A 25,205-nucleotide genomic window follows, 5' to 3' on the forward strand; every position below is an offset into this window, starting at 1 on the left:
AAGTTTTAACTTTCCACAAACATAAACCACAAAATCATGCAGACATAACAAAAAGATCCTCTTCTATTTTTTATTATATATATTGTACCTGAGTGGAGAGATGGGGCCCAGGCACGGTCGGTTGACGTGGTGCAATTGCTGACGTGTTGACCTTCTTCTCCTCTGGTCGACTGTCCTTTCTTGCTGTCTCCTTTGGTCGGTCGTCCCTTCGTGCTATCAACTTCGGTCGGGCGGGGGAGGGTACCTGTGAAGGCACTCCGACGCTCAAGTAAGTATGAGATTCTAAGCGCGGTTTCGTAAGTGAATGAAAACGTACCTTTCTCTGGCTTGAGCACAGTATTTATAGGATTGCCTAATGGGCTTTCTATCCCTTGGGCTCAGGGTGGTTATGGATATGTCTTGTCAGTCGTGCTCCGGAATACCCGGGGAACATATCTTCTCTAAACGCATATTCCTTATTCTTCGGAGGTGTATCTTAACCACCTTAGCTTGTCACATAAATGCCCTTACATTTATTGTGTATACGGCCGGTCGGCCACGTGCGGTCGTTTCCATTTAGTGTATAAGGCCGGTCGGCCACGTGCGTTCGTCCGGTGCCTACCAGTACACTTGCCCCCCAGGCTCGAGGTGAATAAAAGCCGAAGAGTCGTAATAATTGTTGTGCCTTTCGAGTTGTCAGACATTAAATTTAACGGAATGACGGGACGTTCGCATTAGCGAAGAATATTTTCGGTTAGGCATCGGACAAGCGGCCTGCCTGCATGGAGCACCCCTGGAGGACGACCAGTACGACAGAAAAAATAATAGTTGATGGAAAGCTGGTGCCGATCAACCCCGATGATAATTTAAATGAGGAGGCCGAGGGGGAGACCCCTGGCCCACAGCCTGACGCCTCTTTTGAAGAGTTAATGAACAATGTGGCATAGAAAATTGCTGGACCCGACATGTGGGCAATGCACACTTTCATAAATAATTCTGATTACATTAAAGTAATAAGATAATTCTAATGCCGGACGAGGCATAAATAATTCTGATTACATTAGTAATAAGATAATTCTGATGCCGAACGAGGCATAAATAAGTGAATAATTCTGATGCCGAACGAGGCATAAATAAGTGAATAATTCTGATGCCGAACGTGGCATAAAAAAGTCTGATTACGTTAAGGTAATAATTCAGATGCCGAACGAGGCATAAGATTGAGTAAATAATTCGGATGCCGAACGTGGTATAATAATTATGATTACGTTGAGGTAATAATATAATTCTGATGCCGAACGAGGCATAAATAAGTGAATAATTCTGATGCCGAACGAGGCATAAATAAGTGAATAATTCCGATGCCGAACGTGGCATAAAAAAGTCTGATTATGTTAAGGTAATAATTCAGATGCCGAACGAGGCATAAGATTGAGTAAATAATTCGGATGCCGAACGTGGCATAATAATTATGATTACGTTGAGGTAATAATATAATTCTGATGCCGAACGAGGCATAAATAAGTGAATAATTCTGATGCCGAACGAGGCATAAATAAGTGAATAATTCCGATGCCGAACGTGGCATAAAAAAGTCTGATTACATTAAGGTAATAATTCAGATGCCGAACGAGGCATAAGATTGAGTAAATAATTCGGATGCCGAACGTGGCATAATAATTCTGATTACGTTAAGGTAATAATTCAGATGTCGAACGAGGCATAAGATTGAGTAAATAATTCTGATGCCGAACGTGGCATAAATAATTCTGATTACGTTGAGGTAATAATTCAGATGCCGAACGAGGCATCAGATTGAGTAAATAATTCTGATGCCGAACGTGACATAAATAATTCTGATTACGTTGTAATAATTCAGATGCCGAATGAGGCATATATAAGTGAATAATTCTGATGCCGAACGAGGCATAAATAAGTGAATAATTCTGATGCCGAACGTGGCATAAAAAAGTCTGATTATGTTAAGGTAATAATTCAGATGCCGAACGAGATATGAATTGAGTAAAGGACTAGGAGATTTGGATTTTAATTTAGTGCCTCGTTAAAACCTTCCCGGTCGTAAACCCTCCTTAGGGAAAAACCGACTGAGCGAGGAAAGAGTTCAACTGTAATAAAATTTGAGATGTGTGGCATTCCACGTTCTCGGTATTTCCTTCCCAGATAAATATTCTAAATAATAGGCTCCACCGGCTGCCGTATCAGCTATGCGGAAAGGTCCTTCCCAATTGTTGGAGAACTTGCCTCCTTCCTTCCGTGCGCTGCTCCGCATTCGCCATACTAAGTCGCCTTTGTGGAACAATCTTGGTTTAACTTTGGAGTTGTATCGTCTGGGACCGACCGATGCTACCCTGATCTACCAAAGTCTTGGCAATTCCGAACTTGTCAATTTCTACAGTGATGACCATGGGGTCGTCCTGGGCTGGATCTATGGCTGTAAAGTCTTCGTCAGTGAAAGTAATCGGAGGTATATGTGGACGCTTCCTCGTGGTAGCATGAGCGGACTGGATGTCACGAAGATGTTTCTTTCGGGCGGAATTTGAGCACCCGCCACCGGCAAATCCTCCAGCTATATAATTTGTTTCGTGGTTCGGTTCGCCCAAGTTAACGGGTCCAGCAATCATGTTGATGACTTCGCGGACTCGTTGGCGAGGTCGGGCGTTTCGGTCGGGACTTGTGCTACGGGGGCGTGTACGCCGAACGGGGCTTTCGCTGCGTTTTCGCGAAGTCTGGCTACGGTCAGTGTGGCGTTTGTAATCGTTACGGTACGACCGGTCGACACCACGGGAAGGACGGTCAGTATTCCGTGGTGGGGATCTTGAACTCCTTGTCCTCTTGACGAACTGCCGTAAATGGCCAGCTTGGATGAGTTCTTCAATTTTATCCTTCAAAGCTTGACATCCTTCGGTCGTGTGACCGAAATTCTGATGGTATTGACAACGCTTAGCAGTATCTGCATTCGGTGGTGTTTGATACTGCTTCAATGTCGGGATTAGGTCCGTTTGTAGTGCTTCATCTAGGGCTCGTCCCCTCGGCACAGTTAAAGGGGTGTAACTGTTAAACCTGGGGATTCGGCCTCCCCTATTCCGGTCGGACCTCAGAGTGGTTCGGACGGTTCGTTCGGTTTCGACTTCTCTTTCTTTACTTTGGGTTTGGTCTTTAAGGGCTCCGAATCCGACAGCTTTGAACCGTTGATGGTAATCAATGTGTTCTTCGATTTGCATGAATTTGGTTGCTCGAGTTCGAAGGTCCTCCATGTCTTGAGGTGGTTTCTTGATGAGACTTTCAGTGAAACGGCTCGGTCGGATGGCCGAGACCAAATGGTGCAATGCAACCTCTTGTTTGAGCCCTCGGATGTTCATGCATGCTTTGTTGAACCTATCTAGAAGGGTTCTAAGAGATTCACCTTTTTCTTGTTGTACCGCTAGGAGAGACATGGAGGACATGTGATGCGGTCGGCTAGTGGCATATTGAGTGGAGAATTTTGCGGCTAGGGTGTCAAAATCGTTAATGGAGTTTGGAGGCAGCTCTGTGAACCAGGTAAGAGGTTCTCCCTGGAGCGACGTGGGAAATACTTTACACCACACATTGTTATCTGTGGTATACAAAGTCATTTGCGTCTTGTAGATATTTAAGTGTTCGTCCGGGTCGGTCGAGCCGTCATAGAGTTTAATGACGAGGCCTCTCCATTTGTCAGGAAGTGGAGTGGTGATAATTTCGTCTGTAAAAGGATGACCCCTTTTCCTTGACTTTCTTTCGACTGTTTCAGCTCTGGAAGCAGGATTGGTATTGGCAGGTGTAGGTATGCGAGAGGCGGTTCGGTCGGCCATATGGGATTGGCCTTCTCGTTCGGGATTATCGACCTGTTGTTGGAGTCGTGCATTCTGCTCTCTTAATAAGGCGATTTCTTCTTCTTGGCGGCGTCTATCTTCTTCTTGGAGGCGTCTATCTTCTTCATGTTGACGATGGTCTTCCATCCCCTTTTGTCGCAGTTCCTCCATCTGAGCTTGGAGGATTTGAATCATAGTCATCTGTTCTGCCATAGCGTCGTTGTTGTTTCTTGTCGCAACCATTATAGCTTCAAAAATTGAAGATTTGCCTCGGCCCCACGGTGGGCGCCAATTGTACCTGAGTGGAGAGATGGGGCCCAGGCACGGTCGGTTGACGTGGTGCAATTGCTGACGTGTTGACCTTCTTCTCCTCTGGTCGACTGTCCTTTCTTGCTGTCTCCTTTGGTCGGTCGTCCCTTCGTGCTATCAACTTCGGTCGGGCGGGGGAGGGTACCTGTGAAGGCACTCCGACGCTCAAGTAAGTATGAGATTCTAAGCGCGGTTTCGTAAGTGAATGAAAACGTACCTTTCTCTGGCTTGAGCACAGTATTTATAGGATTGCCTAATGGGCTTTCTATCCCTTGGGCTCAGGGTGGTTATGGATATGTCTTGTCAGTCGTGCTCCGGAATACCCGGGGAACATATCTTCTCTAAACGCATATTCCTTATTCTTCGGAGGTGTATCTTAACCACCTTAGCTTGTCACATAAATGCCCTTACATTTATTGTGTATACGGCCGGTCGGCCACGTGCGGTCGTTTCCATTTAGTGTATAAGGCCGGTCGGCCACGTGCGTTCGTCCGGTGCCTACCAGTACGTATATATATATTGGCAACAAGGTGGAACAGTTTTAATTAACCAGCTTTTCTTAAAAAAACTAAGTATAATTAATTCTTCATCAGTCAAACTAGCAAGAAGGAATAGAGAGAGATTAATTGGCCAAAGGTGGCAATAAAATCAGCATTTGCCATGATTTACGCATAATGCTGACCCTAATCATATCAGATGCGAGAAACAGGGAAATGAATGAGAAGAAACAGCCATTAGAGAAACAAAAGAGCAGTTAATTGTATATTATATATTCCATGATACCTATATATTCTTCTTACCTGCCCCACTCCACCCAATATTTTATCATATAAACACATTATCTTCTTTCTTCTACCATCCTTCACTGTTCCACTTCCACATACTTACACTGGAACTTGGACTACACATCAATTTCATCAATTTAACTATACCCTTCTCAATCATCTTATTTATATATATGTAAACTAAACTGCATCTTTCTATGTCTCAAACAGAGAATCCAATGGAAAATCTTCCGGCATTGATTTACAAAAACCCCATTAGGAGAAGTTCTAGACGATCTACAATGTATCTTGGCGTGAGAAAAAGGCCATGGGGAAGATATGCTGCTGAGATTAGAAACCCTTATACCAAAGAGAGACACTGGCTAGGCACATTTGACACTGCTGAAGAAGCTGCTATTGCCTATGATCTTTCATCTATCAAGATTTGTGGCATTAATGCTCGAACTAATTTTCATTACCCTTTTGTGTCTCTTCCACCACCTCCTATGGCGTTGCCTCCTCCACCGCTACCACCTACCCAGGAGTTGGATCAAAGTGTCGGAGTTTGTCCAGAGATGAATGCTGCTTTCGATGGCGATGATGAATCTCTGGTTATTGCTTCCATTTTGCAAAGCTTTTCTAGCTCTGGTAACTGCTCTTTTTAGTTTTTGGTTCCAATGAGACCTAAAAGGCCTTCCCCTTATCAATTGTAGGACCAATAATTCCAATTTATTTTTTCTCCTTCCTAAATTCACCAATAGTTACTTCATGGCTTCTACCTTCATGTAAATAAAATTATGTTTTTTTTTATATTGCTCGTTGAATTTCAAGAGGTTTCTTAATATTGGTATAAAATGGTTTACTAGCTATAGATTTGAATTATCACTACAAGAAAATCATAAAATGGAAACTAATTTTTAGACACCAAAATAATTAGTTGCAATAGTAACTAAATTAGATATCAGTTTAAAAACTAAAAAAAATGGTTTCTAAATTAGTTTATATTATTGTTAAATATTTTTAAAATTAGTATCTAATTAGCAACCAAAGTTTTTGCTACCAAATTTAGAAACTAAATAATTGGTAGTTAAAATCTTGGTTGCTATAATTAGATACCAATTTAGAAACTATTTAACAATAATATAAATTAATTTTTTTTTTAATTTTTAAAATGGTCTCTAATTTAGTTACTATTGTAACTAATTATTTTGGTATCTAAAAAATAATTTCTATTTCATGATTTTCTTGTATGTTGATTCTTGATTCTGCTGACATATTCATTAGAAAATTATGCTTAGAGTTATTTACAATCTTTAATATCATGATTTAATATATATATATATATATATATATATAAAATAAATTTATAATTAAATGATATAAAAAAATATTAAAACAATAGGATTTTGGACCGTAGAGTAAATGTAAAAAGAAGTTAGTTGGCAACGTATCGAGTTCTTTAGGTAATGGAAGAAAAGAAAATGGTAGCTACTACTTACTTACATTTCCTAATTACATGAAATAATTTGATGGAATTTAATTGGAAATTTAAATTTAACTTCTATAGTCCTATCAATGTAAACGTAAATGATAGGGACTATAAAAGAAATTAAAATGGCAAGGAGAATTAAAATCTTACATCTAAGAAAATGAATGGTTCTTATTTAGAAAAACGAAAAAGTAAATTTGTATGACTATAGTAATTAACCGAGTGATTAAACCTAATTACTTTTTTCATATTATTATTTGTTATTTTTTATTGTTTTAGGTCACCGTTAGATATTGTGCGTAATATTGATGACTCCTTACATATCAGATATGTCATATTTGCATAATTAAATTAAAAACATAGTTATTGAAATTGATAACAAAAAATGATAGTTTTGTAAATAATAAAAAAATAAAAATAATACATTTATGGAGATTTGAACAAAAAGTAACATTTAAAAAACAATGATAACTATTGGCCAATAATTTAAGGATTTGGAACAATATGAGAAACACAAACCGGATTTTAAGTAGAAAAGGAAAAAAAAAATCAAATACTATTGTAACTTTTCAGCAATGATTAGCATTGCTATAGTTAGATAAGATGAAAAAATAGATAAATTAGATTAATGATAAAATAAAAGCAATTAAAGCTAAACACAATTCTATGCTTAAATATTTTTTTGTAAACATTATTTATTTTAGTTTTTGTAAATATATTATTTTATTTATTAATCTCTATAAATACATTATTTTTATTTTAGTCCCCATAATTATATTATTTTTAGTTTTTGTGTATATTATTTTTTTAATTTATTAGTGTGACGCTTTTTATGCCATTTGTTTATTTTGATATTTTTTAAGACATAGTATGTGATTATCATGAGGTTATTAAGATGCTATCACCATTAAAATTAACTGAAAAATTTAATAATAGTTAGTAAAATAAAAAATTGATGAAGATTAAATTAAAATACTTCTGTTTTATGGAATAAATATATAATTAAACCTAAAATATACTATCCAAATAAAGAGGAGTACTAATAATACACGTTTATCCTAGTGACTAAAATTTATTAAAACTACAAAATTAAGAGGAAAACCGTTAAATAAATTATAAAACCTGACAGATTTTATATCTTCTAATAAATTTTAACTGATAGGAGAGGATATATTAAAACGAATTTCTAACATTTATCTATAGTGAGAGAGAACTGGTTTTATTACAGTATTATAACAACGAAATAATTGATTGTTGTTTCTTAATTTAGACGCTAAAAAAATTGAAATACTGAACCAAAATGCTAATTAAAATCCTTAAAAAAATGATACTCTTCAAATAAAATAAAAACATAATATGTCCCATGCCGTGGACCATGATCCACCTCCTGATCCGACACACCACCTTGCTGACATCTCAGACATCGTATCGTCTTCTGTTTAGCCTCTCCTTTTTATCGGAAAATAAATGGTGGATATATAAGATGAATAAAGATTTTTTATATCACTTGAAAAAGTATTGTCACGTCGAAAGAATATAAAAAACTAAAGAAGTGTGAAAGTATCGAGATTTTTAATAATATAGTATAATATTTTTATCTCTTAAATTATCAAAAGAATTAAATATGTTTTTGAATTGATTTTTCTCTTTGGTATGATTATTTTTAATAAAAAAATTAAAATAAGTTATTATTAGTTTTTTATATATATATAAATAAATCGATTTCATGTTGAAAATTCATTTATTATGTTAAAATATAAATATTTTCTTTAAATGTATAGGAGTTTAAAGTTTAGATTTGGATAAAACTCAGTTTCGTAAAGATAAAGTATATTTAATCTTTATTAAAATAAGTAAAATTTAAAATATATATATATATACATATCATATAAAATAAATTTTAACTCAAATTGTATTAAGGTTATCCATTTTAATAATATTTAAAAAATTCACACGTTTTATTAATTAAAAGATAAAATTATACTAAGTTGACTCCAAAGAAGATATATGGTACTACAATGCTAAAATTAAAATGTCTTGCAGGCGCTGTCTGATGCTGAAAATTGACAGGAAGAAGCCAGAAATTAAATGCTGACATTAATTTACTGGTGAGAGACCTTCTGAATATTTGGACCAACATTTAATTCCCACACACGTACAGTACAACTCTATCTCAAAAGGGTAAAGTAGATGCAAGATGAATAAATAGGTAGAGAAAGCAAATTTATGACAACTTGCTTCTGTTTAGCTAAACACTGAGAAGGAAAGTCTGCATAATTTCTTATTTATTCTGAAGGCCTGATCCTAGAGTAAGCCCTTAAAAGTTCCTGCAGAAAAAGTAATTCCGTTGGTGATTAACCTGATCTACTATAGTTAAAAATGCAAAGATTTTGATATCTAGAAAAGAAAAAAAGTTTGAGATTTGATAACAGGGAGAAGCTTACTAACATACAAAGTCATGGCATATATTAATCATGCTGAGGGCCAGATCCGTGGCTAACTGTAGACCTTCTACCACTCCTTGCTATTAAACTCGTACTCTGCACAACGTATTTTAAGATTTTGGTCACTGATACAAAAAATTAATGGGGTTTGTGTTTTGGATTATCACTAGTATACTAATGTTTTCATGCTCCTTGTCTTCATCTATCTACTAGACACAGTGCCACAACTGGCTTCAGTTCTGGTGGAGTGGTAATGCCCAATATTGATGATAAAAATCATTTTATATGCAAAATAGTTTTTGGTTTCACAGGAAACAAAAGTAAGGTTTTGTCTATATGGTTCCAAACAACATTATCTTTAAAAAGGGAAACTGAAAATGTTGAACAAGTGTTTCATAATCTTCAAAGCAAAACGGTCCACTCCTATATATGATCTATATAAAAGTATTGTGTACTATGTACATGGAACTGGTTCTTGTTTTGGTGATAAAAACACAAACACATGTATTTAGAGAGAGAGAGACATACAATGGTGCGATCTGTCACGGATGGTGGACCTGCAGCACCTAGCGAGGTTGTGTGAGTGTTGGTTGGAGAGCTTATAGTAGGATCTGCAGCAGCATGAGTTTGTGGCAGTGAGCTTCTCTCTTGTTTTGCCTCTGAAGACATTGAGGTTCCAGACTCAATACCTAGACACCTCAAAAGGGTCCTCAGTGCTTCTTGAAGAAAATGGCATGGATGGTACACATAGAATGTGGCTGTTCTCTCTTCTTCATGCCATGGTGATGATTCTTCCATTCTCTTTTCCCTTAACTTCTTATGCGTTTTCTCAATTAATCTTACCCTTTAAGTGCTTTTAAGTGCTTTGTTTGCTTCTGTCAGCTATCACTACTCGCTTATAAATTAAATGCAGTCCCTTTCAAAAACTTATAATCTTAGATAAGTGAAACAATATAAGAAATATGTGTACTGATATCTGTGGAGTTGAGAGCTCCATTATCCTTTAAAAAACGTATTAGTAACTTAAGGATGGAAATATTGTTTTTAAGAGATTTCTCAGTGGATTATAACTGAGAAAAATGTATATAAATTGTAATTACTTATTAGAGATACAGGAACACGTAACCTTCTCCTAAATGAAAAAAAAATTAATACAAGCAAATGAAATACAGAATTACTTCACCCTCTTTCTCTAACCAAATCATCTAAATTATTTTTTTTTATCTTTCCTTTCTTCACCACCAAAACATTAGAAGAGAAGTTGTCCATAAATAATTTTCCTTTAAATATAGCATTGCAGCAGAGATGGGAGTGTAACAGCAGAATAGTCGGTATTAAAAGATTTAAAAAATTGCTGCAACTTCAATGTTTATTACCTTCTGAGGAAGCAGCTGAAAGTGTGTGGATTAATGGTGGTGCAGAATGGCATAGAAAATTAATTGCAGAGTTGTAAAAAGCACAGTATACCGAGTGAAACCCACTGTGTGTATCTATCTTCTTGTCCTTATTGCACCTAATCCTCTGATATAAAAGACTGGTCATACAAAGTTATAGGCCCACATCGATCCACGTGATTAAGTCTACTTTCATCTCACAACACGATCATATGCTGTGCCAACTTCAAAGATAACCAAGTGTAGTTTCGTAAAACTTCTTTTCTACTTTTAACAACGTCTTCACTAATACAGTTACTAAATATCGGAATCACCTGATTTATAAATACTACTGAAAATACACGCACTTATTTACATGTATATTTACTTTTTTTCTTATGAAAACAAATAATTTTTGAAATAAATATTTTTTTCTATTACAAGTTTTCGTAACAAATACTTTTTTAATAAGTTTATTCTAGATTTTTTTTTAGTTTGTTGGTGATCTTTATTATTAAAAGTAGTTATTTAAATTTAAAAGAATAATTACTTAAATCATAAAATAATAAAAACTTGTATACAATAGTTAAAATTTCTTTTTAATATTATAAATATGGCCTTCATTAACCATTTAATATATTAAAATAATTAATATTCAAGATACTTAAGAGATATTTTAGAAAAAGATACCACCAAATATTATATATATATATATATTATTTGTAATAAACTATAAAATAGTTTTAGAGTAGAACATAATTAAAGTGATACATGATATTTTATTATTAAAATAAAAATTGTATAAAAATATAAAAATTAGTTATTTAAGTTTCATTTTAATATAATTACCATCTCTCTAAAATTATTGTTTTCCTAATCTATTTTCTTTCTAAGATTTTGACCATCTCTTTCATCGGATTGACGATGATCGAATGCCATGGGTTTCTCTTAATAGTAAGTTCATTTTTTTTCTTATTTTTCTTTGAGTCAGATTTGAGTTTTTAGGTTTATTTAGTCAAGATATGTTTGCATGTGATGTTTATAGCCTCAAGGTTAGTCCATGTTAGTTCATAGTCCCAATTATATGTTTGGGATCATTGATCGGAACTTTGTGGTGCAAGTTAAGTTGTTTATGTGTTCTTTAGGAGTTGAAGTTCTTTGTGAGTAGCCTACTTCTACTTAGGTAAGGGAAACTAGTTTTACTCTTCAAAAAAACCCTAAGTTAGAAGATTTGAATGTGAAGGTGACGTGAAACTTTAAATTTTCTCGCAAGATTTGTTGTTGAGTAAATTAGTGTATTTTGATTTAAATTGAAAGTGAAAATATTGAGATGAAAGATATTGTTGATTTGGTAAGTTTACGAGTTAATTGTAATGTGAACAAATTTCTTGCAATGTGTTTGAATGGTATTATGAATCATTTAAAATGTAAACATTGAGAATATTTTTTGTTTGAATTTGGATGTTGAAATTGAATGAATTTGATTTTGGAAACCATGAGTGTATAGATATATAGGTTGACACGAGAGTTCATGTAGAATAATTGTCCAACTTTGAGCAAGATGGTATCAATTTTTGGTTTGATATGTTTTGTGAAAATATCAATTTTGTATTAATTTTTTTAGTGAAAGCTTGAAAGATATCAATTTTATGTTATGTATGTTAATTTCACTTTAGAGAGATATTTTATCTTTAGCGAAATATCCTCTTTCAAGCTAGATTAGGATAGTAAAACTCACCTTCCTCTTGAGTCCATTTTCACTCAAGCGATAGGATTCTCGCTCAAGCAAAAATGGGATGGAAATTTGGGTTGTTGTCGGGTTTATTTTCATTCAAGTGAGACGATTCTCAGACCAACAAAAATAGCACTAGAAGTGAGCTTGCTCTCAGCCTCATATTCGCTCAAGCGACGAGATTTTTGCTCAAGTGAGATCAATTTTTATTCAAGCTATAAAAAACTTAAACTTTAGATTTTTCTTCTGAAATAATGTTTTATAATTGTTTATTGTTTTAATTAAATTTTATGTAAATTTTTATTTATATATGTAATTGAAAATAATGTTTTATAATTTTTATTTACCTTTTTTTATTTTTGGATTGTTTAATGATCTAAACTTTTGTGTGATTGAATGACGTATTTATGTATGATATGAAATATGAAATAATGTGAGAATGTGATGAGACATGGTATTTTCAGGAAATGAAATAACATGTTGAGATTGTTAGGATGTTCGTTGACTGGGGATTCATCTAGAATGAGGTATCCTGATTTTACGTGATATATTGGAATCATATAGATGGAGATTATCAGGTGATGAGAGTTGAAGGAGATTCATATGAATGAGTTTGCAATTTAAAGATATTTGGACTGACCTATTATATGAATTAACCATATAATATGGGATTATTTAATACTGAGATTAATATTTGCATAGTTGCGTTGATTTCAAAGTGGGGTAGTATGACAAATGTAGATATCTAAGTTTAAGTCAATGCATGAGTCTTCTAAAAGTAGAGTCAAATGTGTGTGTATGTTGGTCAATGAATTTCTCACATGAGAAATATTGAGTATGAATTATTTATAGACACTTGATTGCTTTGATAAAATGTAATGTATGAACAATGATGAAATATATGTTTATGATTTAAAGTCACATTTATATTAGAAGTTTTAAAAATTGTTATTGTTTGTGTTGTGTTCATTTTTCCTTATCCATGATGATCATGTATTATACAGAAACATATGATGATGTTATATGTTGTTGCATGTTATAGAGCTCCAGTAGAAACTAAACAAGTGTTTCATTTTCTTTTAACTTTTTGTTTCTTATATATAAATATTAAATTGCTTAGGAATATATATTTTGAGATTATGTATGAATGATTACATATACTTATACATTTTAATTACATATTTACATAATAATATAGTATTAAATTGATACAATTAGATGTTACATTATTCATAACAAAATATATCTAAGGTTTATAACCTTTTTCGTTTAAGTAAATTTGATAATTTTATATATAATCTTAAATAATAATAAAAATATTTTGCTGATCCGTAAAACACTTTTTTTTGTTTTTTATTATTTAAAAACATTAATTAATTGATAACATTTTTTAAGTGAATTGATGAAGTGTTTATTAAATGATACATTGACTATTAACTAAAACTTATATCTATAATTTTTATCTTTAGATTTTTAATAAATTTTTACATGGTTTTCAAAAAGAAAATCATTTTAATCTTCCATAAAAAAATCTCTATATATTAAATTAATATTAAATAAAAAATATTCAATTTGATGAAAATATTGTTATTATTTTATTTTTCATTTTTTAAATTTTATGCTCAGATAGAGAATATTGAAAAAAGAATGTAAACTTTAACTAAAGGGTTGTGAATAAACGGTAGGATCATAATAGAAATAAAAAAATATTATTAAAAACTAAAACAAAATTAAGTCTATATTAAATTAGAAAATGTATGAAGTTGGAAAAATCTTAAAAAAAATACTGTTGGAAATTCTGAAATTAATTTGGGATAACATTCTTTCCAAAAGAGAAAAAAAAAGTGGTAAAAAATTAATCATAAATTTTAAATTTTTAAATACATTAAAATTGTTTCTTTTAAGGCTGATATCCCGAGCACACTGTAAACGTAGTAATTTTGGAAAAGCTTAAACATAAAGGATTAAAAAATGTTGTTATTTTTCTACGAGTTGTTAAAATAAACACAATTATTAAAGATACCAAATGTCTAGTTTTTCTTCTGAATATCACCCACAGAAACGCATTTCTAAAGGGGAGCGTGAAAAGATCAAATAGAAAAAGGCAGATTCTTCATGCACCAAATCATTTTATATACATAAGAAAAAATTAAAATACCTTATGATTTTTTAAAATGTGCACCCAACCCCCATCCAACTCGCCCAATCCAACAACATTGCACTCTTTTTGCTGTGATCACTGTGAGGAGGCAGCACGGAGAAGGATTGAAGCCGCTGGAGAAGGATTGAAGCCGTCGGAGAAGGAGAGGAAACTACCAGAGAAGGATTGAAGCTGCCGAAGAAGAAGACTAAGCCGTCGGAGAAGAAGACGAAGCCACCGGAGAAGGATTGAAGCCGCCAGAAAATGATTAAAGCCACAGGTAGTTGGTAAAAAGGTTCTGTGACATATAGGTAGAGTTGACAGCCAATATGAATAAATATGCAACTTTTACCCAATTTTTATTGACGGTGTAAAATTAATATTGGAACCATTATCACAACTACAACTAGTGAAGGGGAAAACATTGAGGTGCGATTAATTAAAGACTGGGACACTCTCTTTCTCTGTGTACAGGAAGAAGAAAAAGAAGAATCACATATTCGAAACCCACCTAGAAGCAAATCCGAAAACCCTTCATTTATTAGCACTGGTAGTCAAGGCAATAGAGGAGATACATAGCACGGAATTTAAGGGGAAAACATTGAGGTGCGATTAATGAAAGACAGGGACACTGGAGAAAATAAGGGTTATGCCTCCTTACAATCACAGAAAAAAAATGTGCAATGCTGCAGGGTTGGGTTGAGTGTGAGTTGGGTGCACATTTTAAAAAATCCTAATTTTCATTTTATTAAAGATATTTTAGTCTTTTTCTTTATGTATATTGGGTGCAGTTCAAAATGATCTGGTGCAGGAAGAATCTGCCAAAAAAAAAGGTTGGTTATGACAGCCCATTCTAAATGGGCCAATCACTTCCTACACCATATAGTTACATCCAATTTTACTCTTAAAGAAAATGAGAAAAACACATTCCGAATTACATTTACCGGAATATGTTTTGAGATTTTTTTTTGGAACGAAGTTTTTTTATTGTTGATTTTTTTATCTAGAATGAGATTTTGATTTTTGTTTTAAGATTTTTATTTTAAAATATATTGTTTTCAATTTTAGATTTTCATTTCAAAAAAGAATGATATTTTCGAAATTTTAAAACTATGTAGAGTGCAGGCTCAAAAAGAATGGGTGTAGAAAGAATTTGCCTCTAAAGGGTCTACAAAGCCGTCTTCGGGTTTCTAAGTTTGTTTGTACTAAAAACTTAGGGCTCTTTCTTCCTGAACCGCATAATTTTTAGTTGCACGACTATAATTTTAAAATAACTATGTATTCTAGAAATCTTCTGCAGCAAGGATCTTAGAATTTTCAGAAGATGATTTTTACATTTCGAGTGAGCTTTTGGGAATAAGCTTTTTCAAACAGAATTTCCAAACACAAAATTTTCGAAACATACATAATATCTTCCAGAATAAGTTTTCTAAAATATATGAAATATATTTCAGAATAAATTTTCCAAAATATTTATATTCCAAAACCAGCATTCTAGAAATAACTTTTTTCATAACAAGTTTTCTTCTTTTTCTTCCTCTTAAAGAGTGATGCATATCATTACATATTTTTTTTATATATATATTTAGGTGAAGAGAAAATTGTCATAAATGGCCATTTTCGATTAGTACCGGTGCAGTTAGTAATATTGGGATGCAGGAAGAAAGAACGTAAACTTAGACTTGAGCCACACTACATGGTCTTGGCCCATTTTCTAGTTATGAAGCCCAATGTAAAAACATATCTTATTTTAAACTTCGTCCATATTAAAAAAAAGGTCAACCTTTTTAAGGTTGTAACTGTACGACAATTTTTTTCAGTACAAAACTGCAATTTTTTATTTTCAGCAGAAAAATGAGATAAATTTTATGACCAAAAAGTAAGCCTGAGTAATTTAAGGATAATTATTTCCCCAAGAAGCTGTGGCTAATAAAAAATGAATGGTGTAAAAGTTTGTTAATGTAAAGAATAAGAAAAAATGCAGAGACAGGTGTGAAGGTATGATGAGGGGTTTGGGTTAGGCCCAAAGATTGAAATATTGAAAAGGCAAAAGGCTTTTGATGGGCCCCTCAGACGAATGTGTGGTGAATGCGACCATTTGGTTTTTTGTATAGAAGAGAACATTATTTATTTGGAATGCATGAAGTTCCAAAGGAAAAAGAAAATTTAAAAAACTGACACACGTGGGACTGGGAAAGTACCTCTCTACCAAATCAACCACTTTCATAAAACTCCAAAATTAGTGGGTTTCGATATTATTATTTGCTTTGGAATTAAATTGGATGGTGTTATACAAAAATTGATGGATGTAACTATGAAAATGTCTCTTTCTTTCAATACCATAAACTTTTCCCCCTTTCTCTTTGTCCTCATGCTTCCATGCAACTCATAACAACACATTTATATCTTCTTTATTCATTTTTTTCATTCTTAAGTCCCTAATATTTAATTTATCCACACCTTCTATAATTAAATTAATAAATTTTATTATCATGTTAAACAAAATCAAGTACAAAACATTCACTATTAAAAAATAATTAAATAGAAATTAATTTTAAAAATAAAAAACAATTAATTATTATATTGACTAAATTAGATATATTTTAAAGATTAAAAAAATTAATATCTAAACTAATTTATATTATTGATAAATATAGTTTAAATTATATCTAATTAGTTAATAATGTTTTAATTTTATTTCTTTATCAACAATAAACAATAAATAAATATGAATCAGTTGAAGGGTGATTAATTCTTATACACGTAAATACAACATTTAACTTTTGCAAACTCTCAAATATTAAATATTAATTATTAATTATTTAGATTTTAAAGTTAGTAGTTAAAACTTTAATAGCTAATTAAATATTAATTTAGAAATTATAATTTAATTAATATTATAATTAATTATTTTTTATTTTTAAATTGATTTCTGTTTAGAGAAACTTACAAAATAATTATTCGCAATTATATTAATATTAAAGTTTTTAAAATTTGAGTGTAATCTTAGTTGGGCAATTTATAAAAGGAAAAGTAGTCACTCTCCATTAATTAATTATTGATTAATGTATCTTAATAATGGGTTTTATTGGTAATGTTTTGGTGTTGTTGCCATCAAGGTTGTCTTAAACTAACAGCTCTCTCCCCTCTAAGAAAAGTACTTCTGCAATCATTAATGTCATTGCAATCCAACATCATACTCCATCTCAATTTTTTTAATATTTTTATTTCTTGTTTGTCAATTTAAACTTTATTAAGATTTGTAGCTGATGGGTCATTTAAACTAAATTTTAAGTCTCATATTGTTTGCATAATTACTAAATTTTGAAAAGCTCAATATAAAATATTTAGATAACTGTAACTATAAAAGGGACAAAGAAAATTACAAATATTATATAATACATCTTATTTACAAATGTATGTGTAGTTTAATGTTGAATATTTATAAAATTACATGTTTATTACTTTATTTAATTTTATGAAGTTATAATATTATATTTCTTTAATAATTTATATATTATTATTTTATTAACAGTGATAAGATCAGAGATACACTATTAAATATTGACTTATTACCTTAATTGATTAAATAATTGATCCAATTTTAAAGACAGCGTGGAAGAGTATTGATATATGTCAGTCTCATTGTGGGGTTTTAGCTGTCGACTAACATCATAATGTTTTTAGAGTTTTATGATTTAATAGTGAAAATATATTATTATTATTATCTAATTAATAATATTTATATATAATTTTAAATCTTGGAGTTAATTTTCATAAAAATTAAAATTTTTGTCCTAGTATTGCTCATACATTCTTCTTTTAAAAGATGCTTAATATTGAGTTATTTCTCTTACACAAAATAAGTATTTTTCTCTCCATTATTTAAGATTGTGTCAGAAAGGAATAAAGAAGAATAGAAAGATGGTGTTAAAATAAAAAGATTACCATTACCCTCATACGTTTGTCATTGTTCTTATGGACATTAATGTTTTTTTAATAAACATATACTCTATTCTTATGCATAGAAACAACCACATATCATTCTAGAGTCTTGATTAAAATATAAAATCTTAAGAGAATATATTATCATATATACTATCGTAGGTTAGTTTTTTTTATGATTTCATTATCATATCTCTTATTTTTTTATTTTTTTTATTTATTTTTTGTTATGGAGTCTTCAACAATAGAAAATGAAACTCGGTCAATTATAAATTGTCTTTTGAATCCCTCTAACCCATATGCTACTTGTATTTGGAGAGTGTCGAACTTATTTTAGTCTCATTTTCTTTCAATTGAACTAACTACCACTCTTTGAGCATAACCATGAGGGAGACTCTTATCTCAAAAAAACTAACTGAAGTTCATAGACAAAGCTATTAAGATTCTCGAGCATGAAGATTCTACCTTTGAGGTCTGGGAAAGATCCAACGTGATGGTACTTTTGTGGATCACTTGTACTTTGTCTCCTCAAATTGTTGAAAGTATTGTTTACATTAACATTGCAAAATATCTTTAAGGAGATTTAAAAGAAAGGTTTTCAAAGGGTGATTATTTTAAAATTTCTATTTTGATACAAGAAATACATTCAATGAAGCGGGGAGAAAGAAATGTGACTCAATTTTACACTGTTCTCAAAACTCTTTAGGAATAGCTTAAATCTTTAAGGCTTATACCAAATTGTATTTTTTATCTTTCGTGCAACTATGCCTTATCTAGAACTACTCCAAAATACATAGAATTGGAGTATGTAATGTGCTTCTTGAAAGGTCTTAGAGAAGTGTATAGCAGTATCAAGACTCAAGTTCTTCTTATGGAATCGCTTCCCAACATCAATTGATCACTTTCTTTAATTAAGCAACAGAAAAGACAACTTACAGGTAACACTTTACATGAGACTAAAGTTGTGGTTAATGTTGCGAAAAAACATTAACATAAAGGCTTTTATATCTCATTAATACCCAACTTGATATTTATCATCATGTTGCTCAACATGTTCTTCACTATATTAAGTCCAACCCTTCACAATGATTATTCTTTGCCTTAAAAAAAGACATACGGATAAAGGGTCTTAACGAATCAAAATACTCGTAGGTAAAGCATAGGGTACAACATATTTATAGGATTATCATTTACTTCATGGAAGTCTAAGGAGCAAACCACAATTTCTCGTTCTTCTTATGGGGTAGAATATCGTGCTGTAACTACTACTACTTGTGAGTTACAATGGATCCATTATCTTATCTGATATCTCCACATTCAACATGATGCTCTTATTGTCTTATGTTGTGTCAATCAAAAGACTTGTAATATAGCTCATAATATTATGTTTATGAGCATATCAAACATATTGACATTGATTGTCATGTCTTATTGTCTTATGTTGTGTCAATCAAAAGACTTGTAATATAGCTCATAATATTATGTTTATGAGCATATCAAACATATTGACATTGATTGTCATGTGGCATGTGATAAACTTCAAGCTAATCTTTTTTCAATTTTGACCTATACGTTCATTTGACCAACTTGTGGACATATTTATAAAGTTTCTTAAACATTGTTTAAAAAAATATTGTTAACAGGCTTGGAATAATGATTATATATTATCCAACTTGAGGAGGGGTGATAAGTTTCCTAGTTTTTTATTTTCTGTTAATACTAATTTTATATCAGTATATCATTTTTTACAAGCTTCCTATGAACAAGAGATCTTATGTTTGTTTTGTTAAGTTTTTTTTAGAGTATAACTCAATCATTTTATCTTATTCTTTCTCTTATTTTGGTTATGCATACTCGACTTATAGACACATAAAACCATCATCTATTATACTACATTATTGACTAAAATTAAGAATCTTAAAATCATGTATTACAATATTCAATAAAGCACCAGCTATTTCTATGACCTTCATTTTCTCTCATGCATGTCATGGATGTCGTAGGAGACTACGCTACAAGCGACCTTCTGGATGCTGAACAGGGACACTTTTACTTTGTGTATGTAATCCATCTCTCCAACAATCATTACAAGTATCAATTGAATCTTGTCATATTTTTTTTGCAAATATGAAAAATAAGATAATAAGAAGATGGGAGAGGTTGTTTATAATGTGGTATGAGAGGTTCGATTTATTAATTTTACCTAAAAAAGGAGGAAGAACAAGGTCAATATGTGAACAAAAATGAAGAATAAAAGTTATGATCAACTATTACTACTTTTGTTTTCAATTATAAGATTAGCAGATTTTTACAAGATTAGTGTAGTTTCCATATTTTTATAATCAATTTTTAAATTATATTTTTTTTACATAAGTTATTATTTTTCTAGCTCATTTTCTATTGATAAGATGTTTTCTTTTAAAGTATGGGATTTCAAAATAAAAAAAAGTATATTATAATTTAATTAATTTGAGTTTATGTGAGTAAAATAAAGAAAGATATTCTTGATGTGATTTAGGTATAAATATTTTGATGTGCAATAATTATTAAAATTTTGTTGTTGTTTCCTATTTGAATATTACATTTTAAATATTACATTCGCATATAGATAGAGAATTTGAATCAATTGGACTAAAATAAGTTTATTTTGAGTTAAATTTAAGACAAAGAGTTGTTGTTTTGAAACAAGTTAGTTTTAATTTAAATGAATGATAATCTTGAATTAATGCTTTCAAAATATATTGCTCAAACAAGTAGCAACATTTGTAAAGACTATTACTTAAACATTCACTTAATCACTCAAGTAATAATACTAAAATTTCAAGTGTCTCATATGACAATTTGAACGAGAGATAAGTGTTAAACTATGATATTTCTTTTCTTCTATAGGTTTGGTTGATTAGCAAACATTTGCTTAAATTTGTCCCTCTTGAGTAACTTTCCTACAAAGTCCAAGTTAGGAAAGTGAGAAAAGGTAGAAGAATAGGAAGAATGTGTGATGATGAAGAAGAGAAAGGATAATGCATTGTATTGTATGGAAGTGCAATTAGTGTTAGTGCCCCCACTTTAAGACTTTGGGTCACATGGTACAGTACCATCTCTTTCACACCAAAAAGATCACCATCGAAATCATTTATCCCTAGAAAGCAGTAGCCAGAAAAGAAAGAAAAGAAAAAAAAAAATGATGAAAAAGTTGCAGCATGAGAAGAAGGTCTCCACCATTTAAGCCCCCAAATAATGGTGAAGAACACTGAAGAAGAATAAAGGATTGTATGGCGGAAAGGACACAGTGTTGTTTGCACCTAAACTTTTACTAACGTGGCTGACACAAATTGACATTTGATAAGGATAATTGATATCATAGTCCCATGTTTTAGGCTTTTATTATAAACTCTTGCAAAAAGATACTCTACTCAACTACGTCGTATCACATCTTACTTTCTATCATAATCTATTACCCTTTCCTTCACGCCTTTTATTATACATTTCTTCAAATCTAAAATTACTTATTTACATATAAACTTATGTATACAATACGTATTTCACACTTCATTTCAACTTCTTTAAATTTATTTAATCAAAACTCTCATTTTTTAGACACCACTTCTTAAATACCTTTTATATCTTGTAAATTATCATTCTACTCATTCAATAACTATAATTAATAATTTTATGTTAATAATAAATTTTAAATTTAAGTAGTTTTGGTCACCCTTTAATTTTTAATTTTTATTTTTATCTCCAATTTTTTTTTCCTACTAGTTCAGTGTTTATATTTTTAAAAATCTATAATTTAGGTTAAATATTAGAATTGAACAATCAGTTATTAACTAAAAAATTAATTAAATTTTAAGTTTGTCATAATTTAGATATTTTTAATTTAGTTTCTGTTGAAATTTTTCTTTCTATAATTTTTTTATATTTTCAATTGAGTGTTTCTCATTAAATTTTGTTGTGGATGATATGATTCTTGTTTTGCTTTGTCATTGCTTAGATGTCTCTACATGCAAAATACAAAAATGAGTTACTTAAGTTTTAATTTTCTCAGTCGAATCGAAAAAATTTAATTGAGACATAATTAACAACTTTTATTCTATGAGTATTCAAATATTTATGTTTTTCAATGCGCTATCAATTGAGTGACATGTCACTTTGTAGTATAAAAAACACACCACAAACATGAACAAAAAAAAATAGAATTATAAATCTTAATTATCTTTATCATTGTCTTTATGTTTTTTATAAAGATAATTATGGGTCTAAGATAGGGGTAGAAAAGTGGGTCAATCCGCTGTTTGCGGTAAAAAATGCAGGGCGAACTGATGTTTTCAACCCACTGACCCGCATTAGCTCGCCCCGCACAATTCGCGGTCCGCGCGAGCCAGCAGCGGGGCGGGACGGGCTGACCCGCTAGCCCGCAAAAAAAATAAAAAATTAATTGACTTGACAACAATGGTCCAGTGGAGGAGTGACAACTTTGAGTGAAAGAAAATTAGGTTTTCACTCAAAACACAACGCAGTTACACGGTTCCAAAAAACACACACAACACACGACGCACTCTTCTTTGCAGCGCTACCGCTTGCGACTCTGCGTGGCTTCGTCTGCAATTGTCGTGCGACTTCATCTGCAATTGTCGCGCGCTACTATACCGCTATTACTGTTGGAGATCCCACATCGACTAGAGATTGGAGCCTTTCATTGTATATAAGTGGGTGCAAACCTCAACCCTATGAGCCGGTTTTATGGGTTGAGTTAGGCTTAAAGTCCATTTCGTAATATGATATCCGAGCCAATATATATTAAAGAATGAATATTCCCACACACGCATTTCCGCTCCGCTTTGCCACCCTTAGTCTAAAAATTTCATTTTTATTATTGTTTAACTTCGTGATATTTTATGTGATATTGAAAAATTAAACCGTCAAGTCATCTCAATGATATTTAATAAAGAAAATTAAAAGTTCAAAACTTTATTTTTTTTCTTATTGTTTAAAATTGTGGTGTTCTACTTAATGCTCAAAAACCAAATGATCATTTTATCTCAATTGATAAATACTAAATTAAAATTTGTAAAATTTATGAAATACTTAAAATTAAATTAATATCTTTCATATGAAGACGCGTAAGAAGCTAAAATAAAAAATGAACATACACATTCACAACAAAATCTAATCACATAAACTCGATTGAAAAATATAAAAATTTAAACATTTAATATAAAAAATTATTTTAATAAATACTCAATTAAAAATAGTAAATTTTCTGGAATAACTTAAACTTAGTCAAGCTTTAATTACATAAAACCTACATGTAAGTAATGGTTGAAAAGTTGTTCACGTACCACTTTCTAAGATCATCAACAATCCCTTTTGAAATTCAACGCCTGCACATTACCAGATTATTTATGTGAACAGGATTTATACGTGTTAGTAGTAATCACATCATCACTAAAGAAATCAATTTCTGATTCAATAAATTTTAAAAAACTCATAAAGAAATAACAAAAACACAACAAATATCACAAAAATATAGCGCTTATTTTAGAAATATATAACGATATATAAACAGTTAAAACTATTATATAGAATAATCTTGAAGAAATCTGTATTAATCTATAATATTTATTATTTAAATAAAATCCAGTAATATAAATTGATTATTTGCTTCAACTAAGAAATTAACGACCGAAGAGAGTTATTTATAAAATAATGTTACTTTCTGATACTGACATTGAGAAACGTTGCATTGTATTAAAGTTGGTTTTCCAAATATGGCTAGCTAATTGATTGCCTAAAATAAAATATCCACTTACTTTTTTACGAGGGAATTTAAGAAGAAGAAGAAGAAGAAGAAGAAGAATCATAATAATAATTTGCATGTTTCCGGACTATATGTATTAATAGTTAACTTTATTGTTTCACAAACATTGTTTTAATTATAGATGCATGATTCGTTGAAATTAACTTTTTTTTCTACATTTCATTCAATAATTTTTAATACTATTATTTTAATTATTTTTACACCATTTAATTATAAATTAATTTTTTATTATATATATAAATATTTTAAATTATCACATAAAAAATTATTTACAATTACCTGGATTTCAAAGTCTATTTTTTCTTATAGGAAAAAACACTAAATTTCACACAAATATGTTTTTTTTTTCATATTTGAAACTCAATGAATTCCTATAATCACTATAGATTTGTGTTATAAAGATGGAATCATAATTTAATAGAAAAATTTATGGACTAGAGTCCGGATTCATTTCAACTTTAAAATGGATTAGAAGTTAAAATTTCGTTTACAACTGTTTAATTTAAAAAAAAAACATTTAGATATTATTTTAATTTTTTAAAATAATAATCTATTTTTATTTCCTTTAAAAAAATTAAAATAATAATATTACGTATTATTCAACCTTAAAATTAATTATTATAAAATATTTAATTTGTGTGTGTATTTTGAATTTTAAATACTTGTAAATTGTATTTTTTTCAATTTTCAGCATTATTAAATTATGATATTATATTTCTTTAATGTTAATTTTATATAATTTAATTATTAACAATACTTTATTAATATCAGTTCAGCCACCTCTTAATTTCGAACATGTAACTTAACCAATTCACTGATAAATCCGAATTTAAAATATAGTTTCCAATAATTTAAAAAAACTGTTGTTACAGTACCTAATCACAATCACGAACTTAAAATTATTAAACTTTATACTAACCATGATAAAGTATCTAAATAAACTTCAAAACAGTATTAATATATAAACTAACTAATAATATTTAAAAACTGAACTACAAAACTATTTATCCTAGATTTTTTTTATCCATATGAATAAACCCACGTAATATTTAATTAATGCTTAGTTCATTAACAACTATAACTATCCGACTCTACATTTAATTGCTCGAAAATTATTTTGCACTGCATAAAGAACGAAATAAGTTAAATGGCAAATTTTGGTTGGTTGGGGTCTCTCATCAGTCACAAGTTGATTGAAATTTGTTTTGTAGCTCACATTTCTTCCCTTTCATGCAACATAAAGATGATTTTTACACTAAAGTAATGTATTTTTCTAGCAAATTATAATTTTGGATATTTTTATTTTTATGAAAACGGATAGATTATATAAAATGTAAATATTGTTTGAGTGAAAATCCATT

General features: G+C 30.8%; 1 protein-coding gene across 1 annotated transcript; it reads left to right on the forward strand.

The window, feature by feature from the left end:
• Nucleotides 1-4,969: 4,969 nt before the first annotated feature.
• On the forward strand, nucleotides 4,970-5,755 carry LOC137828999 (ethylene-responsive transcription factor FZP). The gene has a single exon (XM_068635796.2). The coding sequence runs from the start codon at nucleotides 5,119-5,121 to the stop codon at nucleotides 5,563-5,565; it is 447 nt and encodes a 148-aa protein (XP_068491897.1). The 5' UTR covers nucleotides 4,970-5,118; the 3' UTR covers nucleotides 5,566-5,755.
• Nucleotides 5,756-25,205: the final 19,450 nt, after the last annotated feature.

Source organism: Phaseolus vulgaris, chromosome 7 (genome assembly GCF_051622355.1).
Source record: "Phaseolus vulgaris cultivar YP4 chromosome 7, ASM5162235v1, whole genome shotgun sequence".
Classification (NCBI taxonomy): Eukaryota; Viridiplantae; Streptophyta; class Magnoliopsida; order Fabales; family Fabaceae; genus Phaseolus; species Phaseolus vulgaris.